The 19,172-nt window shown below is 49.7% G+C and overlaps 1 protein-coding gene across 6 annotated transcripts in view; it reads left to right on the top strand.

Moving 5' to 3' along the window:
• Positions 1-19,172, top strand: part of TRIO (trio Rho guanine nucleotide exchange factor) — a 326,106-nt gene that overhangs the window by 238,461 nt on the left and 68,473 nt on the right. For all 6 annotated transcript variants that reach the window (XM_036020253.1, XM_028515627.2, XM_036020255.1 and 3 more), the window contains exon 34: positions 10,628-10,871. In XM_036020253.1, the coding sequence (XP_035876146.1) occupies positions 10,628-10,871 (244 nt within the window). The remainder of the gene's footprint in view (positions 1-10,627; positions 10,872-19,172) is intronic.

Here is a 19,172-nt window from a genome sequence, read left to right as displayed (position 1 = left end):
GAAGTGTGCCCTGGGCTGGGCCTGCACCGGTGCTGACTGGTATCGAGAGAGATCTGATTCGTATCAAAGTCCACAGTCATGGCCTGGAGGATCCCTGATTCTGTCTTGACAGAGTCACAAAACCTACAAAGTAAATTAACAGGAGAAGCTGGAATCCTGGGCTTACATGATGCACAGATGTCCTCCGTAAAAGCCAGGGCATTCATCTCGACCAAGTCTTCTGTTCTGCTGACAGGAGCACCTGCTCTGTTCTTTTTCTAGAATTCGAGACCAACTTATTTTTTTTTAAAAAAGAAGTATTTGACAATAAATAGGGGTTTTATTTAACTTACCATCATCAGTTCAGAGTTCCTGGGTTTCTCACTGCCTCATGCAGGCTGTGCTTTCCCGTGTGAAACCATCATCCTGGTCGTGAGATGCAGGAGCTCTTTGCGAAGCTCCTTCATAGCAAGGAAGTGCCCCGACTTCACCCTCATCTGGGAATGATTCCTGACAGAGAAGAGGGTCCCATATTGGGGTTATTTTCAGATGGCAGTTCTTACAGTTTTAGACTTTAGTCTTTTCTCACTAAGTTTACAGAAGAACTCATGGTATTTGATGTAATTTCCAAGACACAAGTTAAGTAGGTTTTAAAATACTGCTTTTCTTCAGGGATCTTATTTTCAAAATCCTTCTAGTTTGAATAATCAGTTGTTTCTTATTCCATTTTTTGAGTTCACTTAATAACTCCTAGAACTTCAAATGCTTAGAGTATCAGCACTGAAGAATAAAAACAATGTCTCATTGCATTCTTTTCAGAGCTCAGTGTGTTAGCATTCAGCACATATCTCTTGCCAGTAGTAATAGTGAGGAATAAGATAAATTACATGTTCCTGCTTTTCGTTCTTAATAGCATCTCTCCCCGCGGCCCCACCCCACAGCCCTTAAGAAAATAAAGTTTAAACTTGGAAACATTTCATTAGAGTAATTCTGATTATTTTCTTTAAAAAAAAAACAGTAATTGAGGCAATTGAGTAATTTCAATACACAGTTTGCATAAGAATTACAGTAATGATTCTTAATAGTTATAGGAAGTAATAGAAGCTCAGGTCGAGGGGAGTGGCCACGCTCTTTCAGACCGTTCCACAGACTTGCCTTGGCTGAGATTCACCGCTCCAGCTGTAGGCCCATCAAGCCCAAAATTCATTCTTCCCAGATACGTCCTCACGGATCTGGTCTGGGCTTACCTAGACATGAGTTTAAGGTTTATTTTTTTAAGTTATTTGACATTGCCAAAGAGACAAATAAATGTAAGAAGTTCTGCCTTTGGAAAGTGTGTTAAGACTCCTCTGGAGGTCATTGCAAGAAGAAATGCTGACTTGGTTTTCTCATGCAGCTCATATATAAATGGGTGGTGGTGGGGATCCAGAGCTGCCCCCTGCATGAGCTAAGGGGCTCCCACGCGCCTCCTCACATGTGGAGAATTCGGGCACCAGCACCCAGTGCAGCCCTGGCCCCTGGGGTGTGGCCAACTGGAGTCCACAGGAGGTTTGCCACAGAAATCAGGCTCTCTCCTGGCGTTAGGAACTGCAGAACTAGTTCTGCTTCAGATCCGTTCCGGCTTAACAGGCTTATGTGAACCTGGAACCCAGCCTGCATTACTCCTGTAGTAAAATCAGGCATGATCTGAAGGGCTGTTGCCATCCAGACAGCAAATTCTATTTGTATCCAGTGAAAGAGGAAGAATAAATCACTAAGAGAAAAGTGTAGGTTTGCAGAAATTGATCATTCTGCCGGGGAGTTTACTGGGACATCAGAGTTTTTGAAAAACTGCCTATCAGGTATTTTATCCGTGGAGATAATTCACCAATTTCTGTCCATCTCGTCTAATGCGTTATCTCTAAGCTTCATTCCACAGCCCAGTCAGCCCTGCAGGACCACTTCTGTGAAGGCAGCCACTGTCCCCACCTGAGCTCTGTGGAGGTGTCCCCTGATGTTCCTGAGTGAAACTGTGACAATACTCTGTCACTCAGCAGCACTCAGCTCAACGTTCTCATGATTCTCACCCATCTTGAAGCAATGACACTCCAAAACTCAGTTTTTTTAAGTGGGTGTGGCATGTATTTGCTTTAATACCCCTCACTGAGACCACCAGCCCTCAATAGGCTCAAAAGTAGGAAAAAGGGATGAAACGTCTTCCTAAGATCATAGACTTGCAATGGGCTGTCTTCCGTTCTTGGGGTCTGCGTTGGGGGTGAGAATAAACAGGATGCGGGGCCTAACAAAGATAAGTGAGCATTTGGAGTTTGGAGTTGGCGAGAACCTACACCCAGAAGGCCTTCCGAAGAGAGGGTGCGTGTTGGCTCCCGCCCACGCCTGCATGTGTGTGTTCTCTGCGGGGAGGTGTCTCACGGCCATCTCCCTTTCTGCACTTCTCTGGTAGGGCATGTTGGGTTCGGTAGACGATTCGGGAGAATGCTATTTGAAAATCGGGAAACTGCATTCTTTCCTGAGTCAGTTTGTAAAACACAGTTTCTCTGAACGAGTCCTAGGCGGAAAGTCCCCTTCTGTTCCTCAGATGGCAGGAACTTTTCTTATGTCTCAAGGTCCTTTCCACCGTGCATTCTTCAGGTCTAGACAGCCCCTGATGACACAGGTAGATATATCTGTCGAGGGAAATTACTCAACCACATTCTGCCTGTGGGACTTAATTTATGATGTCTGTTATGAATTACTTGTTATCATGGAATTTGATTCCATTGCAGAAACTGGGTGGGGGGATGTTTTTGACTGAGCCTCTTGGAGAGTGCTTAAGGAAGAGTCATCTGCCCAGGGCTGGGTAATTCTCAGATGAGGCGCAGAAGGTTTGGGGAGGAGTCTGTTAAGGAGGGGCTCCCAGAGACGCCCTCTTTCCAGGGAGTGCTATCAGAGAGCCCGGGAGGCTGCTCGCTGATACAAACCACATGCCCTGAAAGCACGCTCCTTTCTCTGCAAACACCAGTTGTGGACAATGCCATCTCTTTGTTCTACAAGTGAGTTTAGCACTGATTCTTGCCCACATTCATAGCACTTAGGCTGACAAAAATGAGCTTACGAAAGCGTAATTTGGGTTCCAAAGAAATCAAGTGCTTGCCAGGCCCTTATCTCATTTGCCCCGAGCTTGTCCCCAGAGGTGGGGCGGAGAGTGCTAAGCCAGCCCCTGGGGCCGTGAGGAAATGACAGTGGCTGATGACCCTCGCAGGGCCGCTCAGCACAAGCGCACTCAAGCCAGGGATGGAATGTGGGTCTAATAACTCTGGTATTACTTCACACGAGAGCGGCATATGAAGCCGAATATTTTTCAGCATAATAAAGAATTTTTAAGCGTTTTTCTTTCTCTGCCTTATTATAATTAGTCCATGATGTATTTCCTACAATAAAATTTATATTATGAGGAAAATAGAAAACATGGACTAAGATATAGGCTACTGTGGAACAAAGCATCTCGAGGTCGAGATGGAAAACATCCCCCGGGCACGATGAGGTGCCAATGGAGAGAGGCCGGCCCACGCCAGCAGGGGCCAGGTGTGAGGTTGCTTCTGGACCCAAGGTAACGCCGCTCTGATTTTCAGGGAATGGGAAAGTTGGTGGATAGGTACTTGGCATGAATTTCCTGAGCTTAATAGGAATATATGAATCCACATACTTAAAACTATAAATGGTTTCAGTTACTCTTAATAAAGCCACAGCTCTCTGCTGGGGACCTGAGATTTCGTGTAGTTTAAAAAGTCAACTTTCTCTGTGAAGTGACCTTCTATACCATAGGAACTAGGTTGGATTTATGGAAATTTCAGTGTTGAGATAGTATATAAAGCATTTAATGCTGATCCATTTTAAAATGTGGCTGAATTCACGTTTTTGAAAGAGGAAACTTGTCTTCTGCCTGCTTAGAGAATGCCACCCCCTGTCATCCAGCCTCCGCCCCCTGCACACCTGGCACAGAGCGGCAGTGGAGAGGAGCCCAGGTCCGTTGCTCAGCCCTCTCTCCTCTGGCCGAAGCGTCTGGAAGCCACGGGGCACATGTCCTCACAGGAGGCGCCTTGCTAGAGCTCTCCAGGTCTCCCAGGACCTCGTGTAGGGTTGCCCCGTGTCGGCATGAAATCGAGTCATTTAATTCAGAAGCTTTTCTGCAGCGTGGCACGTGGTTTTAATCTCAGAGAGAACCCTCCAGACATCCGTTAGCCTTCTCTGCTCAGAGGGTAACAGGGTACAAGCAAGCAGGTCCTCGAAAATGTCGTTTCAGTTAACACCAGGTAGTTACAATGTTGAGGATGTCGTAGGAACCCGAGTCTTGTCTATCATGATTAGCCTGTGGGAAAGCTGGTGTCATTATACCTCGGTTCACTTAAAGCCACAGAACCTATCCATGAGTTCAGTGAGGGCCGACTGGGGTTCCGCGGAGTATTGGACACCAAATAGCAGGTGGTTGAGAACCGGGACGTGCTCACCAGCAGACCTCGGGCTCTGCCTCTCAGTGACTGGTGGCCTCGGGCAAGTCACCTCTCTGTGCCTCCGTGTCCTCATCTGTAAACAGGGATAATGCTACCACATAGGCTGTGCGAGTTAAAAATATGCAGTGTGTTTAGTGTCGCGCCCAGCATGCACTGAGAGCACTGAACACGTGAGCAGTTGCTATGTCTTCGTTTTAAAAATTGCTTCCTCCTCCCTCCCTCTTGAGTTGCTGATGTTAATATTAGCTGTTGCAGATAACTGTCTATACCAGCCTCTGTTTCCTCTTATGTGGGCACTCTTGACGGCTGGTCTTGTTTGTTAGGAGCTAGAAGCTGTCCTAAGGATGAGTTGCTCAGCCTTAGCACCTGGAGTTATGCATTTTGTTGCCTCAGCTGCAAAATACTGGCCACAAATTGAATGGGCAGTTACTGAAGAAGAGATTAAACATTTAATCAGATGTTTGATTAAAACATTTTTCAAGCTATTCACCTTTGCTCCTACCCAGTCAGCTGCACAGTGGCCACGTGTATATAAAATGACTTTGTGCTGTTCACAAGGTAGACCTTCATTCATGAATACTGCGCATCAGCCCCGTGTGCCAGCCCAGGACAGGCTCCTCAGCACAGGGAGGAGCGAGGAGACAAGTCCTCCTGCACCTGCCTTTGTTTTCTCCTTTTGCTAATCTTTGTTTTTTATTTTGGTAAGTGACTGTGGTTTTTTGTAACTTTTAACTAGTTTTTAAGGGCTCTCCTAAAACCACAAAATGAATGTTGTCTTTGATCATTGCAGTTACTCAAGAAAACAAAGTTCCCCCGTGTTGAAGTGGAAAGCCTCGATTGCAAAGGGTTTTTTTTTATATAAAGATTGGGTAGAAATGTAATAGAAGCATTTATAGGAGTACTGGCGCATTGAAAAGTGCCTTTTAATGTAGATTTTAAACTGCCAATCAGAGTTAGAGTTCCCGTTGAGGACAGTGGCACAGTTCCATGCAGACTGAGGAAGGAGGCTTACTCCAGCTGCTCTTCCTCATTGGGAGGGGCCCGGCAGCTGGTCAACCAGCTCTCACATCTACATTCGTGGGATTGGTGTCCCTTTGTTACAGACAGAAGGAGACATTTCAGACGAACTTTTCTGGATAGAAGACGGTCATGCTCACTCAGGAAATGCAGTAAATGGATTTCTTTGGGTTAAACTGTCCTGAGGAACTTTGTGTTTCCTAGGGCCTGGAGACGTAGAGCGATGCAGGTGGTTTTCAACGGTCTCCGCCCTTCCCAGCCCTCACTCTGCTTCCTGTGGGAGAGCCCGCAGTCCCGTTCAGTGTGTGGTGGCCTTTCTCACTCGGGTGTGTTCAGAGCGTGGGGACTGGAAGTCACGTTGGCTCCCTGACCCCTTGATGCCTGGTGCATAATGGCTGTCCTGTCTCTCTGGTTTACCTAACATTTTATGTTAAAGTTCGCCCCTTGAACTCCCTTACATCTCTCTTTCCATTCCACCTCATGTGCATCACACGGCCGAGGAAGCCTTCCAAGAGCTGCCTTCATGTCAGAAAACCGGCATGTGGTTGCCTTGGTGAAGGGTAGAGGATAGTGTCTGAGTACTGTACTCACTGTTTATTTTCTGGATAAAAATGTTGGATAGGGTAAGTTACTGCTTTTGAAAACATCTTTCGCACAGACTCTTTATTTGGTGGTAAAAAAAAATTATCACCTTAACTGTTTCTCAGTTCTCACAAGTTTCTTTATGTTCCTCCAAAGTGAGAGATTGTCGAAATCGTCCCCTTTGAAACTCGGTGGCAGGTTCTGGAGGACGCTTCTGCGAGCTGGGTCTCTGTCCGGCCGAGCACAGGGGCCTTCTGTCCTCCGGACGACCGGCTGCTGTGCGGCCCAAGCCTCCGTGGAGCTGCCAGTCCGGAGCGTGGGCGGGTGAGGCCGCGGGGTGTGATTCACTTCCTCGGAGTGTGGTTCTGACTCCCGCTGGTTGCCTTTCCCTGCTGCCCCTGCCAGGAATGGGGCTGTGCTCCCTAATCCCCTTAACCAAGCCATCAGTCAGTCTTTGGTCCGCTCAGTGTGAAACCTCCACGAAACCGCGGGGCCCTTTTGTGAGGTTTCTGAGTAGCTGAACTGCATTGGGCTGTAGGATGTGACTGTTCACAAGAGTTGACACACTTTGTTCTTCAGCGGAAAACGGCTTTTATCAGACCCATTCCCCTTTCCTTTTGAATTGCTCTCAGAAAATTGGCCAGACACCCACCTGCAAGTGATCTTGGGCGCTTGAAGTAGAATCGCTTGCAGAGCAGACCTCATCGTCCACCAGGCCAATAGCAAAGAGCCCCCTCTTCCTCGGGCGGAGCTCACCCCAGAGCTGCTCTGGGCGTCTGGCGGGGGGGGGCGTCCCTGGTCCATGCTCCGAGTAAGGCCATTTTACTCTCATGCTGTTTAGTTACCATGTTCATTTTTTAAAGGTAAAAAGCAGAGTTTTTCAAAATCTCTTGTGGTGTGAATCTCACAGGAGTGTTAATGTGAGTCACAGAAATTGGTGTTTTCATAACTTGCAATCCTAAACGAAATGCACGTGTTTGGGAGCCCGTGGTAGAAGTCCATGACGTGTACGGAAGTAAAGAAGATACTTTGAAAACTTTCACAAGGCATCTCTGGAAAGGAAAAAGTGAATTTTACACTAGACAAATGGAATGGTAACTCAACATAGTAATGAAATTGGGCCACTGAGGGTCAGAAAGTCATTGAAAGCAAGTAAGACCCGGGCTGTACTTAGTGGTGTGTAATGCGTTGTCTGAACTTTTTCTGATGGGAATGCGGCAGTAACTTGCATTGCTTCCGCAAAATAGCTATTTGAAGTCCTTTATACAAAAATGTCATTTTTAAAAAATTTCCAAACCTGGTTTTAAAGAGAGGTTTTATAATAAGTTTAACATGTTCAAATGTGAACATTGAGACAGGAATCCACAGATGTCTCTTCTCTGGACTAGAAAACATCCATTTAATCCTCCTCTTAAAGATCTGTGCGGGAGATTCTTATGGGAAACACCAGTTGATTCTTAGGGGTAAAGCCAAAAAGATACATATTTTCTCGTAATGATAATTTTAGCGCTGCTTGAAAACAGTCTTCTGGTACTCGATTCTGTTACTGAGTTCTCTAAAGCCGTTGAAAAAGAGTTTTTTAACTCAGTTTGCAGTTCTTTGTCAGAGCAGGCTGGGCTTTTATTTCTCATGCTCTGTCAAGTACACAGATGTTTCCAATAGTGTTTTTATTACTCTGTAAGGGGCTAAAAAAACCAGTGCCAGAAATAAGGTCTAACTTAACTCTCCCTGGACAGCCCCCCTCTCCCTTCCCACCCTTCCCCCATCCACAGAAAGCACCATGTGTCTTTGAGCAGTCTGAAAAATTAATAAAACTCGAGAATGAAACGGCCAAGGGCTAGTGACGAGATGGTACATCTTGAAGTTCCGTTTCCCAAGGCTGGGGGTGGAGAAGTGTCAAGGCAGTGTGATGGGCTTGTGCTGCGGGGCTCGGGGTGGGGGTGGGGGGGCAAGCTAGGCGCACACAGGCGCCGGCAGGCAGGACAGGATCCATGGGAAGCACGGGTCTGCGGGGCCTCGGCGAGCTGGACGCCACGTCGGGGCCGCGTGGCTGCTCGCGAGTTCCCTGGAACAGGAAACACTCCTCCTCTGCGTTACAGGGGTGAACCGCTTCCAGCAAGGCTCCTCCACGCTCCAGGCCTCTACCTGTCACCTTGTGGCATTAACCTCCTCCGCCGTTCACTGGGAAACGTGTGAGATTTGCGAGGATTTCCCACAGAGCAATTTGTAAAATGTAGAAGGGGATTAGACATTTGTGAAAAATTCCCTTTGTGGCCGAGCAAAGACGATTCGTTTTGTCATGTCTGTGCTTTATTACGGAAGAGTTTGTGTTGGTTTGGTTTCTGTGGTTGTCCAATGGACATGTGTTTCTTATTCTGAATATCTCAACTTTCTCTTGAAAGACAGGCTGTTGGAGCAGAGGGTAATGAACAGCACAGGGCAGCGCACAGGGCTGGCAGGCGCGGTGCATGGTGGGCCCGGCGGCCCGAGGACACTGCCGGCCGTGAGCGGCAGCGGCGGGCTCGATCCCCAGCCCTCTGCAAGTGGACTGGGGCCGGGTGGCCACCCTGGACCGGGGATGTCCCCCCGCAGGAGACCCCCGCGCCATTCCCTCCTCTCACGCACCGCAGCCCAGCTGTCTGCTGTTCTGTCCCTTCTCTCCTCTGTGCTGGTGTCCTTCAGGGAGACTGGGCGTGTCTGAGGTTAGACACAGGCAGAGTTAGCTCCTGAAATCACCAGGGAAACCCGTGATTCATTTTGATTTTTTTAAATGAGGAGCTGCCTTTTTCTTTTTCTTAAGAGCAAATCAGTTTTGCCTTTTCCACTTCATCCAATGTTTGACTGCTTGCTGGATACGCAGTGCTGTGTGAGGTAGGTTTTTGGAGACACTCTCCAGGGACTTCCTGGCACGAGCCCTGTGCTTGCATTGTTGGCACCAGGGGCTCAGCGGTGGCGGCTGAGATGGGCCCGCGCTCGCCCCCCCCCCCGCCACGGACAGGGCATGGGAAGTTCACAGAGGAGCAACACAAACTACTCTCTCGTGCTGAGGGTGGTCACACACGTGTGCGTACAGCCCAGGACACAGCTCGTTTCAGAAGTGAGACATAATTTGCTTATTTATAAAACGTTAAGGGTGGTCAATACAGGAGTGATACCTACTGATGGGAAACTCTGAGCAGAAAGGGTAGCATGGAGCACGCAGGACCCCCTCAGGAGGAGGACACGGTCGCTGGGCTGGGACGCACATGAGGAGAAGCCGCTGGCCGCGCCGGCAAGGTGGGCTAGGACCCGGTGTGGGGACCTCGAATCCTGTGTTAAGGAGTTGGTGTCTGAGGTTCTCCAACAAGAGGACGGCATGTTTGCATGGGGGGCCCCCACTTTACACTGGGAACTGGGAGCAGTGCTGTGATAGCCTGGAAGGCGAGCCTGGAGCCCCCAGCAAGGAGGCCGCTCGGGAACGCCCATCCAGGGGAAGACAGAAGGGCGCAGGCCAGAGGGAGTGAACGGTCATGGACCAGCACCATGCACCAGCCTTCCAGGAGGGGTATCTTTTTCTCCTTTAATAACTTCAAAAATTTGTATTTATTTTCAGTGGTGAGAGGGGAAGTGAGGGAGAGAAACATCAGTGTGTGGTTACCTCTCACACGCTCCCACCCAGGGACCTGGCCCACTTCCCAGGCATGAACCCTGACTGGGAATCGAACCAGCAACCTTCTGGTTCACAGGCCAGCACTCAGCCCACTGACCCAGACCAGCCAGGGCTCTGTTGTGTCTATGGAGTGTGCAGATGTGCTTCAGAGGCCCACAGAGTTCATGGAGTTTTGACAGTAAGAAAACAGGACTGAGCTTAAAGGAAAGCAGAGGGAAAAGGACTTTCAGACCAGAAAAGATGTGGCCTGTGGAAACCAAGCCAGTGCCCACAGAACGTGGGAGGCGTGGAGTGGGAAGGGAGCCTAGAAAGGGTTCAGGGACAGATGCCAGAGGGTCCGAATGCCCTCTGAGGAGTATCCTGAAGGGTTTTAAAGAGAGAAAGGTGTCGCCCTGCCCTGTGTTGGGACCTTGAGCCCCGTTGACTTTTTGGTCTCCCCTCGGCGTGTGTGAGAGCCCCCAGGCTGGCAGAGAGCTTGGAGCATTCAGATACCAAATTGGGAACAAAACTCGATCCCATTTCTTCAGCACATTTCACAGCAATCACCCAATGGCCTTCAAACCAAATTTTTATTAGTTTGCCCTAAGTTTAAAAATTAGTAGATAGCACAGAGAATAATGTCTCAGGTACAAAAGATTTGGATGCTCATATGAAAAATTTTTCATATGAACAGTTGTATCAGATTCTTACAGTGAAACACTCAGAAGCGCATCATCACACATAAGTATGTGATGGGACTCCAAGGGAGAAAGAATTAAGGGACAGTGAGAGTGGAGAGCCGTCCCTCAGGTGGTTCTCACTGTTGCTGACCCGACTGCAGGACAGAAAGTCCAGTTCCTGGCCCAGTGCACAGCCTCGCCGCAGACGTCCCGTGTCCCCGGCCCGCTGACGTGTCCCTCTCCCTCCCCAGCTCTCTGGCGGCTGCGAGCTGACTGTGGTGATCCACGACTTCACGGCCTGCAACAGCACCGAGCTGACCATCCGCCGCGGCCAGACCGTGGAGGTGTTGGAGCGGCCCCACGACAAGCCCGACTGGTGTCTGGTGCGCACCACCGACCGGTCGCCCGCGGCAGAAGGCCTGGTCCCCTGCGGCTCCCTGTGCATCGCCCACTCGAGAAGCAGCATGGAAATGGAGGGCATCTTCAACCACAAAGGTAGGGCTCCCTGGGCCTGGGTGGCAAGTGCACATGGGAATGACACCGCTTCTGTCCCCTGTGTCTTCGCAACCCTGTGATAGGTATGACTCCTGCCTCTCCTGCGTCAGGCCATCATCACTGTGTCTCTGGGCCCTTTTAATCCATCAGGAGCTGAAGTAGAAATGAGGATTTCACTTGTTACTCAGAAATAATGAATGATTGCCTCATTTCCCACGACGGTGTAATAAAATACTAGTTTAGCGAAGGGGCAGGGGGCCGTTCTTTTGGGGCCAGTGTCACTTACAAATGGAGAACACAGAGAAGGCACTGTTCTCGCCCAGGTGATGTTAAAAGCAGCATCTCCTTATCAGGTTTCCCCATTGCAGGTTCTTTATTTTGTTAGTGTAAAATCCCAGAAAGTCAAGCATGCAGGCCCTGAGAGTGTAGCCACGCTGTCTTCATAGTAGTGCGGTGTCTGAGGACACCCCCAGCCCCCCCAGCCCCCTGCACGGACAGGGTGCGAAGCGGGGCGCCCAGAGGGGCTGCCGAGTCCCACAGGGCTCGGTGTCGGTCCCGCGGCTGCGGCTGTGACGAGAGACGGGCTCGGGAAGGAAGGTGGAAATAACAGGGCGTGTGGACAGAATGGTGTTTCACATTCTTCAGTCCCTCCTTAATTTTCTGTATTTTGTTTTTCCATCACCGTGGACATTTGGCTTTATTTTGTAGTAGTTTCAGGCGTACCTGCGGTGACCCCTTCAGGTAAAGGTAACTGCACCTGGACTGCTTCTCCAGGGGGGTCTAGACGGGCCAAAACCGGGCTTCCGGGGGGAGTGTGAGTCTGCGTCTCCTGAACGCCCCCTGGGCAGCCACTGGGCAGGTGTGGCTGTGGAGATGTTCTGGACTGAGGTGACCTGCAGGTGTGAAGTACACACCTATTTCAGAATCTAGTCGGAAGAAAGAACATGTAATTATTTTGTATCTATTACATGTTAAATTGGTAATACAGGGGTCTGGCACAAATAACGCCCCTTTTTATTCCATAAATATCTTCTATTACGAAACATAAGCATGTAATTCTGTGACACAACATCACACTCAAGCACACCGTGTGATATTTTAGGTGAGATGTTCGAACTGCTGTCCATCTCGCGTGTGACAGTCACATAACCTCCCAACCACACTCCGGGGCGTTACTTCTGCCTGGCCCTGTGTATGTCATAGAGCAGGTTAAATACAATGTGTTACTAAAGATAATTTCACCTGTTTCTTTTTAGTTTAAGTTATGGCTACTGGAACACGTTATCTATGAACTTGCACTGTGTTTCTGTCGGACCATGCTCATTTAATCTCTCTCCTAGTGGGAAGCTAATTTGAGGCCTCAAAGCCTTTTTTAAGACACATCAGTCTGTATCATCTGAAACAGTGCAGGATGGGTCGCGTTTACGTACTTTGAACCGTATTATGTCACAGTCTTGATTTTCTTGCAATACTAGCAAATAGCCAGTTTTCTAGATTTGGGGGCAGTACAGTTTGTTTTCCCTTCCTGAGAGAGATCACTACAGTCTGCTGTATTTAAGTTCTTTTCTGTTAATTCTGAAACATTCCCGTCGCTCCCTCCCCTTGTCATCTGTGCCCTCTTCACACTCATCACGGCGTGTCCTGGAGTCCATCCTCTGGCCACGGAGGTCAGTCACAGCCTCGAGCTAAGTGACACTGTGCAGGACACCCCCTGAGGAGCTCCTCTCCTTGGTGAAAGGCCCACCTGTGTTCCAGGTCCCTTGTGGCCTAACTAGGACCTTACTGTCACCTTAGTAAGAAATAGAAGAATTCAGCTGTTATTTCTTCAGGAATCAAAAAAAAAAAAAAAGACAGAATTTCAGAGTTTGGCCAAAAGCCGAGGCATCTGCTTTTATTTCTGGCGGAGCTGTCCGTGGGTTCAGAGGAACATCAGACGTCCCCTAATGTCACACTGGGGGTCGAGTACAAGTCTGTGCGGGGCTGCCCGGTCGCCCACTGCCGGAGTGTTTCCCGAGTTGCTCAATGCACTTGAAGCCTTGGGTTTTAGAAAATAAAATCCGCTGTTTTTTTCTAAAGCTGATCTTTTATACAAAGGAGCCCTGGTGAACTTAGCGTGCTACAAATAACACTGGTTCTGGAAGATTTCCTTTTATATGTGCCTGTCCCGTGGTGTGCTCTTTCCTCCCTGGGGTTTGTAATTGCAGGCCAGCAGAGAGGAAAGAACTGTGTATTTATCACACTTGACTTTGTCCCAAAAACTTCTTATGGGGGCTGGGTTTCTCAGTTGTTTTTCAGCTCAAGTGCCATTTTGTTTTCTGAGCCCTTTTTCCTTTGAGAGTCTGTGACATTCTAGAAGAGTTACTCCTTGCCCCTCTGTCTAATGCTCTGTCTTTCCAAGAAGGTGTTTCTTCATTGAGCATCACCTGTATGGACTAACAGCTGGTAAGTAGATAGGGACTCAAACCTTATCCGTTCTTTCCCCATTATTTTTCATATAATGCAAGGAGTCTGAAGAGTACCTGTTCCCCTGCAGCGTCAGGACGTAGGCGGTAGATTTTGGGCGAGCGGTAAGGCCTACTTGGGGTGCTTTGACAAGCCTCTCCCAGAGCCTCCTGTCCATGGGCAAGTCCAAGCAAGCAGGCAGCTGTGACCAGGGTCACCATCTCAGAGAGGAGGCCTTCATCAGATAGTCCGGACAGCAGAGGGTGCGGATCTAGGAGCAGAGTCCAAAAGAAGACGTAGAGACTCTGGGGGGAAAGGCCACTGCCACTGGGGACACAAGAGATCTTGGTCTGCTTCTGCTTAGGCATCGTCTCGTTTTGAGCCCCTGTTCGTTTGGAGAGCCACACTGGGCTTGATGGGTACTGTAGTAAGGAGGTAAACATTAACCTCTTTTCTCACAGAACTTGGTGTCTGTCACCATATGGGTCTCCTCTGTCTCAGACAGGGAAGAGGTCTTGCCCTCCACACACTTAAAAACTCCTGTGCATTAGGGAGCTGTCATTATGTCTTTGCTTCCAGTCACTTGCTGTTGATGTCTAAAGATAGCTTTGTGTGTTTGATGCTCACCATTCTGACCTTCCAGCAGGAGGAAGGAGCACATTTATTTATCTCTAGCTCCAGAGTTTTCTCAGCCTTGTTGCCTCAGTATTTTCTAGTAACTCCCCGGTCCAATCAACTTAAATTTCCATACATTTCAAATGTGAAAAACATGCCTGCTAAGGTCAAATGTCTATTTCTTTGATTGTAAAGTATTCTAAGAATTCGTAGTGTGACTGTGAATACTCACATCAGCCAAGAAGCTCTCAGAGCTCAGTGGGAGCGCTGCCCAGGGCCCCTCCGTGGCTTTGCAGCGCAGCTGGGATTGGAAGTCTGTGGGACAAAGAGGATATGTGGAATTTGTGAGCACTCATTTTCTTTTGTCATGCTCTGTGTCTCTGGGTGATGTGGGCAGAGGATAAAAGTATAACTTATTTTAAATGAACAAGGAATGTAATTGTACAGTTTGTTTTTCAAGAAGTTATTTCTGTGTCTGAAACTAGGCTCCAGCGTGAACATCATTCCTCTGGAAACTGCTGTCCCATGTGTGGGCGAGGCCCGCATCGGGAGGTTGCCGTGGGGACAGTCTCTGCAGACAGGCCAGCTTGGTGTTTCACTCTCGTCTTGCTCCGGCAGCCACTCTCCCTTCTTCACAGCATCTCAGTCACAAATCAAACAGCCAGCACATTACAGTAGAATAAGGGTTCGGTATCTCCTTGTGCTCAGGAAGCCTCATTGTGTTTGTGGTTTGTGCCATCTACCATCACAGCAGACCCTGGGGCCACCGGGGGCCTGGGGTGCGGAGTTTGCATCTGGGCCCCAGCGCGTGTGCCCTTCATCCGGACGGAGGAGCTCTGTTCTCCCCCAGCCCCTGCGTCGGAGGCATTGGTTGGCTCCTGGAGTGGGTACCACGTAATTATCTCTGATCTCTTAGTAAATCCGAGGGATTTTTCTTTCCTACTGTCTTAGCTTGTATAACTTGTCACTTTTCTCTGTTTACTTGGTGTTGGTCACAGAAAGTAAACAGGGATATTAGAAACAGCTGTATTGCCAACCAGGGCAATTTAAAACGTCAGCCTTTTTATTCTACCCTGAACCGAGTAACTCAGCTTTTCTTTTTCACAACCCAAACTACCTACCATGCATGATAGTGTTTGAGAGTTTAGCTCTGTGGCTGAGGTGACAGCCTGACCGGCTTACCTAGGGCAGTGCACGGGGCACTGGGCGGGCGGCAGTGCCCAGAGTTGGTGGTGACGGGCATGGAGGATACTCAGTAAAAGCGAAGTTGTCTGCAGCAACCTAGACAAAGCAGCACCGCGTACTTTCTTCAGGGCACGTGTCTGAAGTGCACAGAGGCAACATCTGACCATCTCCTCTGTTTCTAAGGGTGAGACTGGGGTCCATCATTGGTCTTCAGGTGGTCCTTCTACTGTGCTCACACCCAACTCATTGCACCTGAAAAACCGCCTTGTGACTGTCGTGACACTGCCTGTCACTCACATTCCACCGTTACCTGGACTGGCGCAGTTTGGGTCGAATTTGAAAAGTCACTTTCTTCCCCCACTGAATTCTTTTTTGCTAACCTGCGGCTTGAAGAGAAGCCCTCTGAGCGTATGGCCGTAGCTTTCAGAAGAGGCCATGGGTTGAAATCACAAGGCCTGTGCTCATCAGGAGAACCGCGTTCTGAGACTGTCCCCTTCTCTGGCGACCCTGAAGCTCCAGGCCTGAGGTCAGAGGTCAGCCGGTGCTGTCTTAGGTCCTCGCCGGCTCCGACGTTCTAGGTTTGTATTGCTTAGGAGGCCTTTCTGAGTAAAGGCCGGTTTCAGACCTCTCCCTTTTCCTTTCGCTAACCCACAGTGAGGTGGCAGGTAGTCTTTTACTAGTTCTTTGATATATTTAGAAGAAAATACCCACTTAAAAACCTTACTAGCTAAAAGCTCTAAAGTTTTTTCTCCTTTGGATAGTGCACAGCCCAGTACTTGCATTTTGTTTTGAAGAAGTAAAAAAAAAAAAAAACCATGATTTTTTACTCTGAATTCTTCATGAAAAAACAAGGGAACAAAAGTAAAACCTCTTGCTTGTTGGCAGTCGCGCCTCAGCACCGAGGGGCTTTAACTCGACCCCTGTAGTCACCGAAACCCGCCCCAGAAGCAGGCCTCCCAACCCCTGTAGTCACCGAAACCCGCCCCAGCAGCAGGCCCCCGGGCTCCCTGGGCGCCGCAGCACCTGCAGGAAGCGGGCGCCGGCTGGAGCAGGTTCCCGCCAAGGCCGGACCGGCTGCGCTCTAAAAGAGAGCACCCAGGAATTGTTTCTCATAAATCAGCGGTGTGTGATTGCGATCAGTAAAGTGGTATCTGCTTTAGCTCAGAAGGAGGAAAGAGACGTTTTCATGAGAAGGTACCTGAAGTGCAGGGCTTCCTCCGGGCTCCACGCCGGGCTGCCTGCACGCCTCTCTCCCCGAGGTCCCTGCCCGGAGTCTCCTGTCCATCCTGCTCTGTCCACACAAACACCTCACTCTGACTGGACTGCCTCACCCCCCTCTTCACACCAGTAACATTCACATTCCCTCTGCTGGCCCCTCTCCGAAAGTGGGAGGGCCCCGTTTATTCATCCAGAAGACGGCAGCACACTTGGGGCTCTCTTCACTGCCCACCATATTTTTTTCTAATCGCGGTCAAGTACACAAAACATAAAATTTACCAACTTAACCATCGTTAAGTGTATAAGGGCTCGAAGCACATTCCCATTGTTGTGCCCCCTCCACAGCACGCTTTTCCCAAGTGACACCTCTGTGCCCCCTGAACAGGCACTCCGCAGCCCCCCATCCCCTGGCACTCCCCTTCTGCTTTCTGTGTCTGTGGGTTCGGCCTCTGCAGGCACCTCATGTGAGTAGCATCGTACAGTATTTCTCTTTTTGTGACTGGCTTGTTCCACTTAGCATAATGTCTTCAAGGTGCATCCAAGTTGTCACATGTCCTCCCTTTTTAAGGCCGAATAATATTCCATCGTGTGTAGAGAACACGTTTTGTTCATCCATGTAGCTGCTGATGGACTCTGGAGCCGCTTCCGCCTTCCGGCTACTGGGAGTGATGCTGCTCTGAACCCGGGCGGTAAATCCCTCTTCAGGTCCCTGCCTTCAGTGTTTTGGGAACAAGCCTGCAAGTTTTAACTTTTGAGCACGCCCTCATTTTTTGTTCCCATTGTCTAAATGATATATTTCCAACGTACTCTTTTTTCCAACACCACCGTCACCTCTCGCCCCCCCGGGTCTCCCAGCCTCACCCCTCTTACCCTCTCACTGCAGCTGAAACACAAAGCCATCGACACAGGCTCCTGCTTCAGTTCCCTCGGGATTGCTGTTGGTCACAGAATAAAATTGCAGGTTCCTAACATGTCCTACAAGGCCTGCACCTCACATATGTGCATAGGTTATGCACATGCATGCGTGCACACAAACGTGTGCAAACAACCTCTCTCACCCCTTGCTTTAGTACATCAAGTAGTGGAGGCTTTTTTCCTTAGTCCCTCACCCCTACCAGACATTCTCTGTCATTTCTCACCAAATAAGTAAAAAATGAAAAGTCCTAAAGGAGAAAAATTAATTTACCCGGTGAGTCTGTGGTGGTGAGGGGGGCACAGAATAAATCCTGGTGCAGACAGTGTGTCGGCACAGTGTCAGCACAGTGCCCGACACCAGGGCAACCTGAGAGGGGCGGTCCCAATGAGATGAGCCCCGGGGCCCCTGAAGACCACGCGGGAACTCACTGAGATGACTCTGCAGCAGATTTTAATAAGAGGGGTGGGTGCGGATATGGTGCAGACCTAGAAATGTGGCGGATGAAATACAAATCACACTGGCTCAAACACCAGGACTGATGAGGGGCAGTGGACCTGCTCGTGCAGCCAGCACTGAGAGAACGAACACGGGGCCCAGGGGAGCTTTAAATGAGGCCCGTCACGGGGGGTGGAGGTGAGGGGTCCGCAGGTGGAACACCATCTCCAGCCAGGGTGCTGGTGGGTAGATGAGAGCAGCTCATTGTGGTCCACTCTGCCAGGCTCCGTTCTGTTTGACTTTGAAGATAACGCCTTTTATATAGATATGTAACCAAGGGTCACTCCTCGGAATCACTTGTCATTTCTTAAAGTGAATGGAAGTGCCCATACCCCGTGCATGGAGGAGCTAAGCTCTGCCTCTGTTCTCAAGGTAGCCACTGTGAGAGTGTAAAATTAGGAAGAGGGTCCCTTGTGAGCCCCTGCCATCCTCCCTTCAGGGCTGTTGTCCTCCCCTCGCCCTTTCCTCCGCCTTCTGTGTAAGCTGCTGGGCCCTGTGAGCTCGTGGCTCCACCTGTTTGCCTGGGGCTGCCCCACACTGCCCGCTCCACGGCTTTTGGAGTTGGCCTTTCTCTCCCCTCAGCTCCCTGGCCCTTGATCGCCAAGTCATGCCCATGAGACCAGGTGACAGGGCTTTACCAGACTTTTCAGATGATGGAAGGACAGGCCTCAGAAGGTTATCGGGGTGTCCTCTCCTGAGAACCCCACACCTGGGCCTCACCACCTGTGTTCCCAGCCCGTTCCCTTCATCAGGGTTCAGTGGGCCCCCAGCTCAGAGTACTTCCAAGCTGCTTCCCTCCGTGGAGTGCGCGCAGTCACTGAGATGCCGGGCCCCATCCAACCACCTTCCCAGTTCCCGGCACAGCAACAGCCCAGGCCAGTCCAGCGACAGAGGGCCGGCCTCCGCTCAGGGCCACGGCCTCCACCAGTGCTCGCCACCCCCTGACCCCCAACGTCAGCACCGCCCAGAAAAGCAGCAGCTCTGTGAGCCAGAGGGGCTTCTCTGCCTTCTGCAGAAATCTGTGTGACCAAACACAGAGCTCCCTGGTCCCAGTCTGTTCGGGGCCAACGTCGTCTCTCCCAAACTGCGAACCACTCTGGCCCAAGGGTGGATCACGTCTCCTACCTCTTACAACTGGTGATGACGTTGCAGTGACCTAATCGGTTTTCAAAAACTGTAGGGCATTCAAAAGACTTCATTGGCATTAAAAAATTGGGTTGAATGTATTGTGGTTCTGGTATACTCATGGTGCCAGATCGCCCCTCCGAATCAGAAAACGCACCTAGGCACACGCATGCAGACATTTCAAACCCGCGTGTGCCCACGCCGTCTTTTTAAAATACACATAATGGAAGATCTAAATATTTTTTTAGTGAGCCTGTTCTAGGGCAGTTTTTAGTTTCTTTGGCCAGCTGCTATTACCCGTCCCC

Source organism: Phyllostomus discolor, chromosome 3 (assembly GCF_004126475.2).
Source record: "Phyllostomus discolor isolate MPI-MPIP mPhyDis1 chromosome 3, mPhyDis1.pri.v3, whole genome shotgun sequence".
NCBI lineage: Eukaryota > Metazoa > Chordata > Mammalia > Chiroptera > Phyllostomidae > Phyllostomus > Phyllostomus discolor.
The sequence above is the reverse complement of the archived record's forward strand: the minus strand, read 5'-3'. Positions and strand labels throughout refer to the sequence as shown.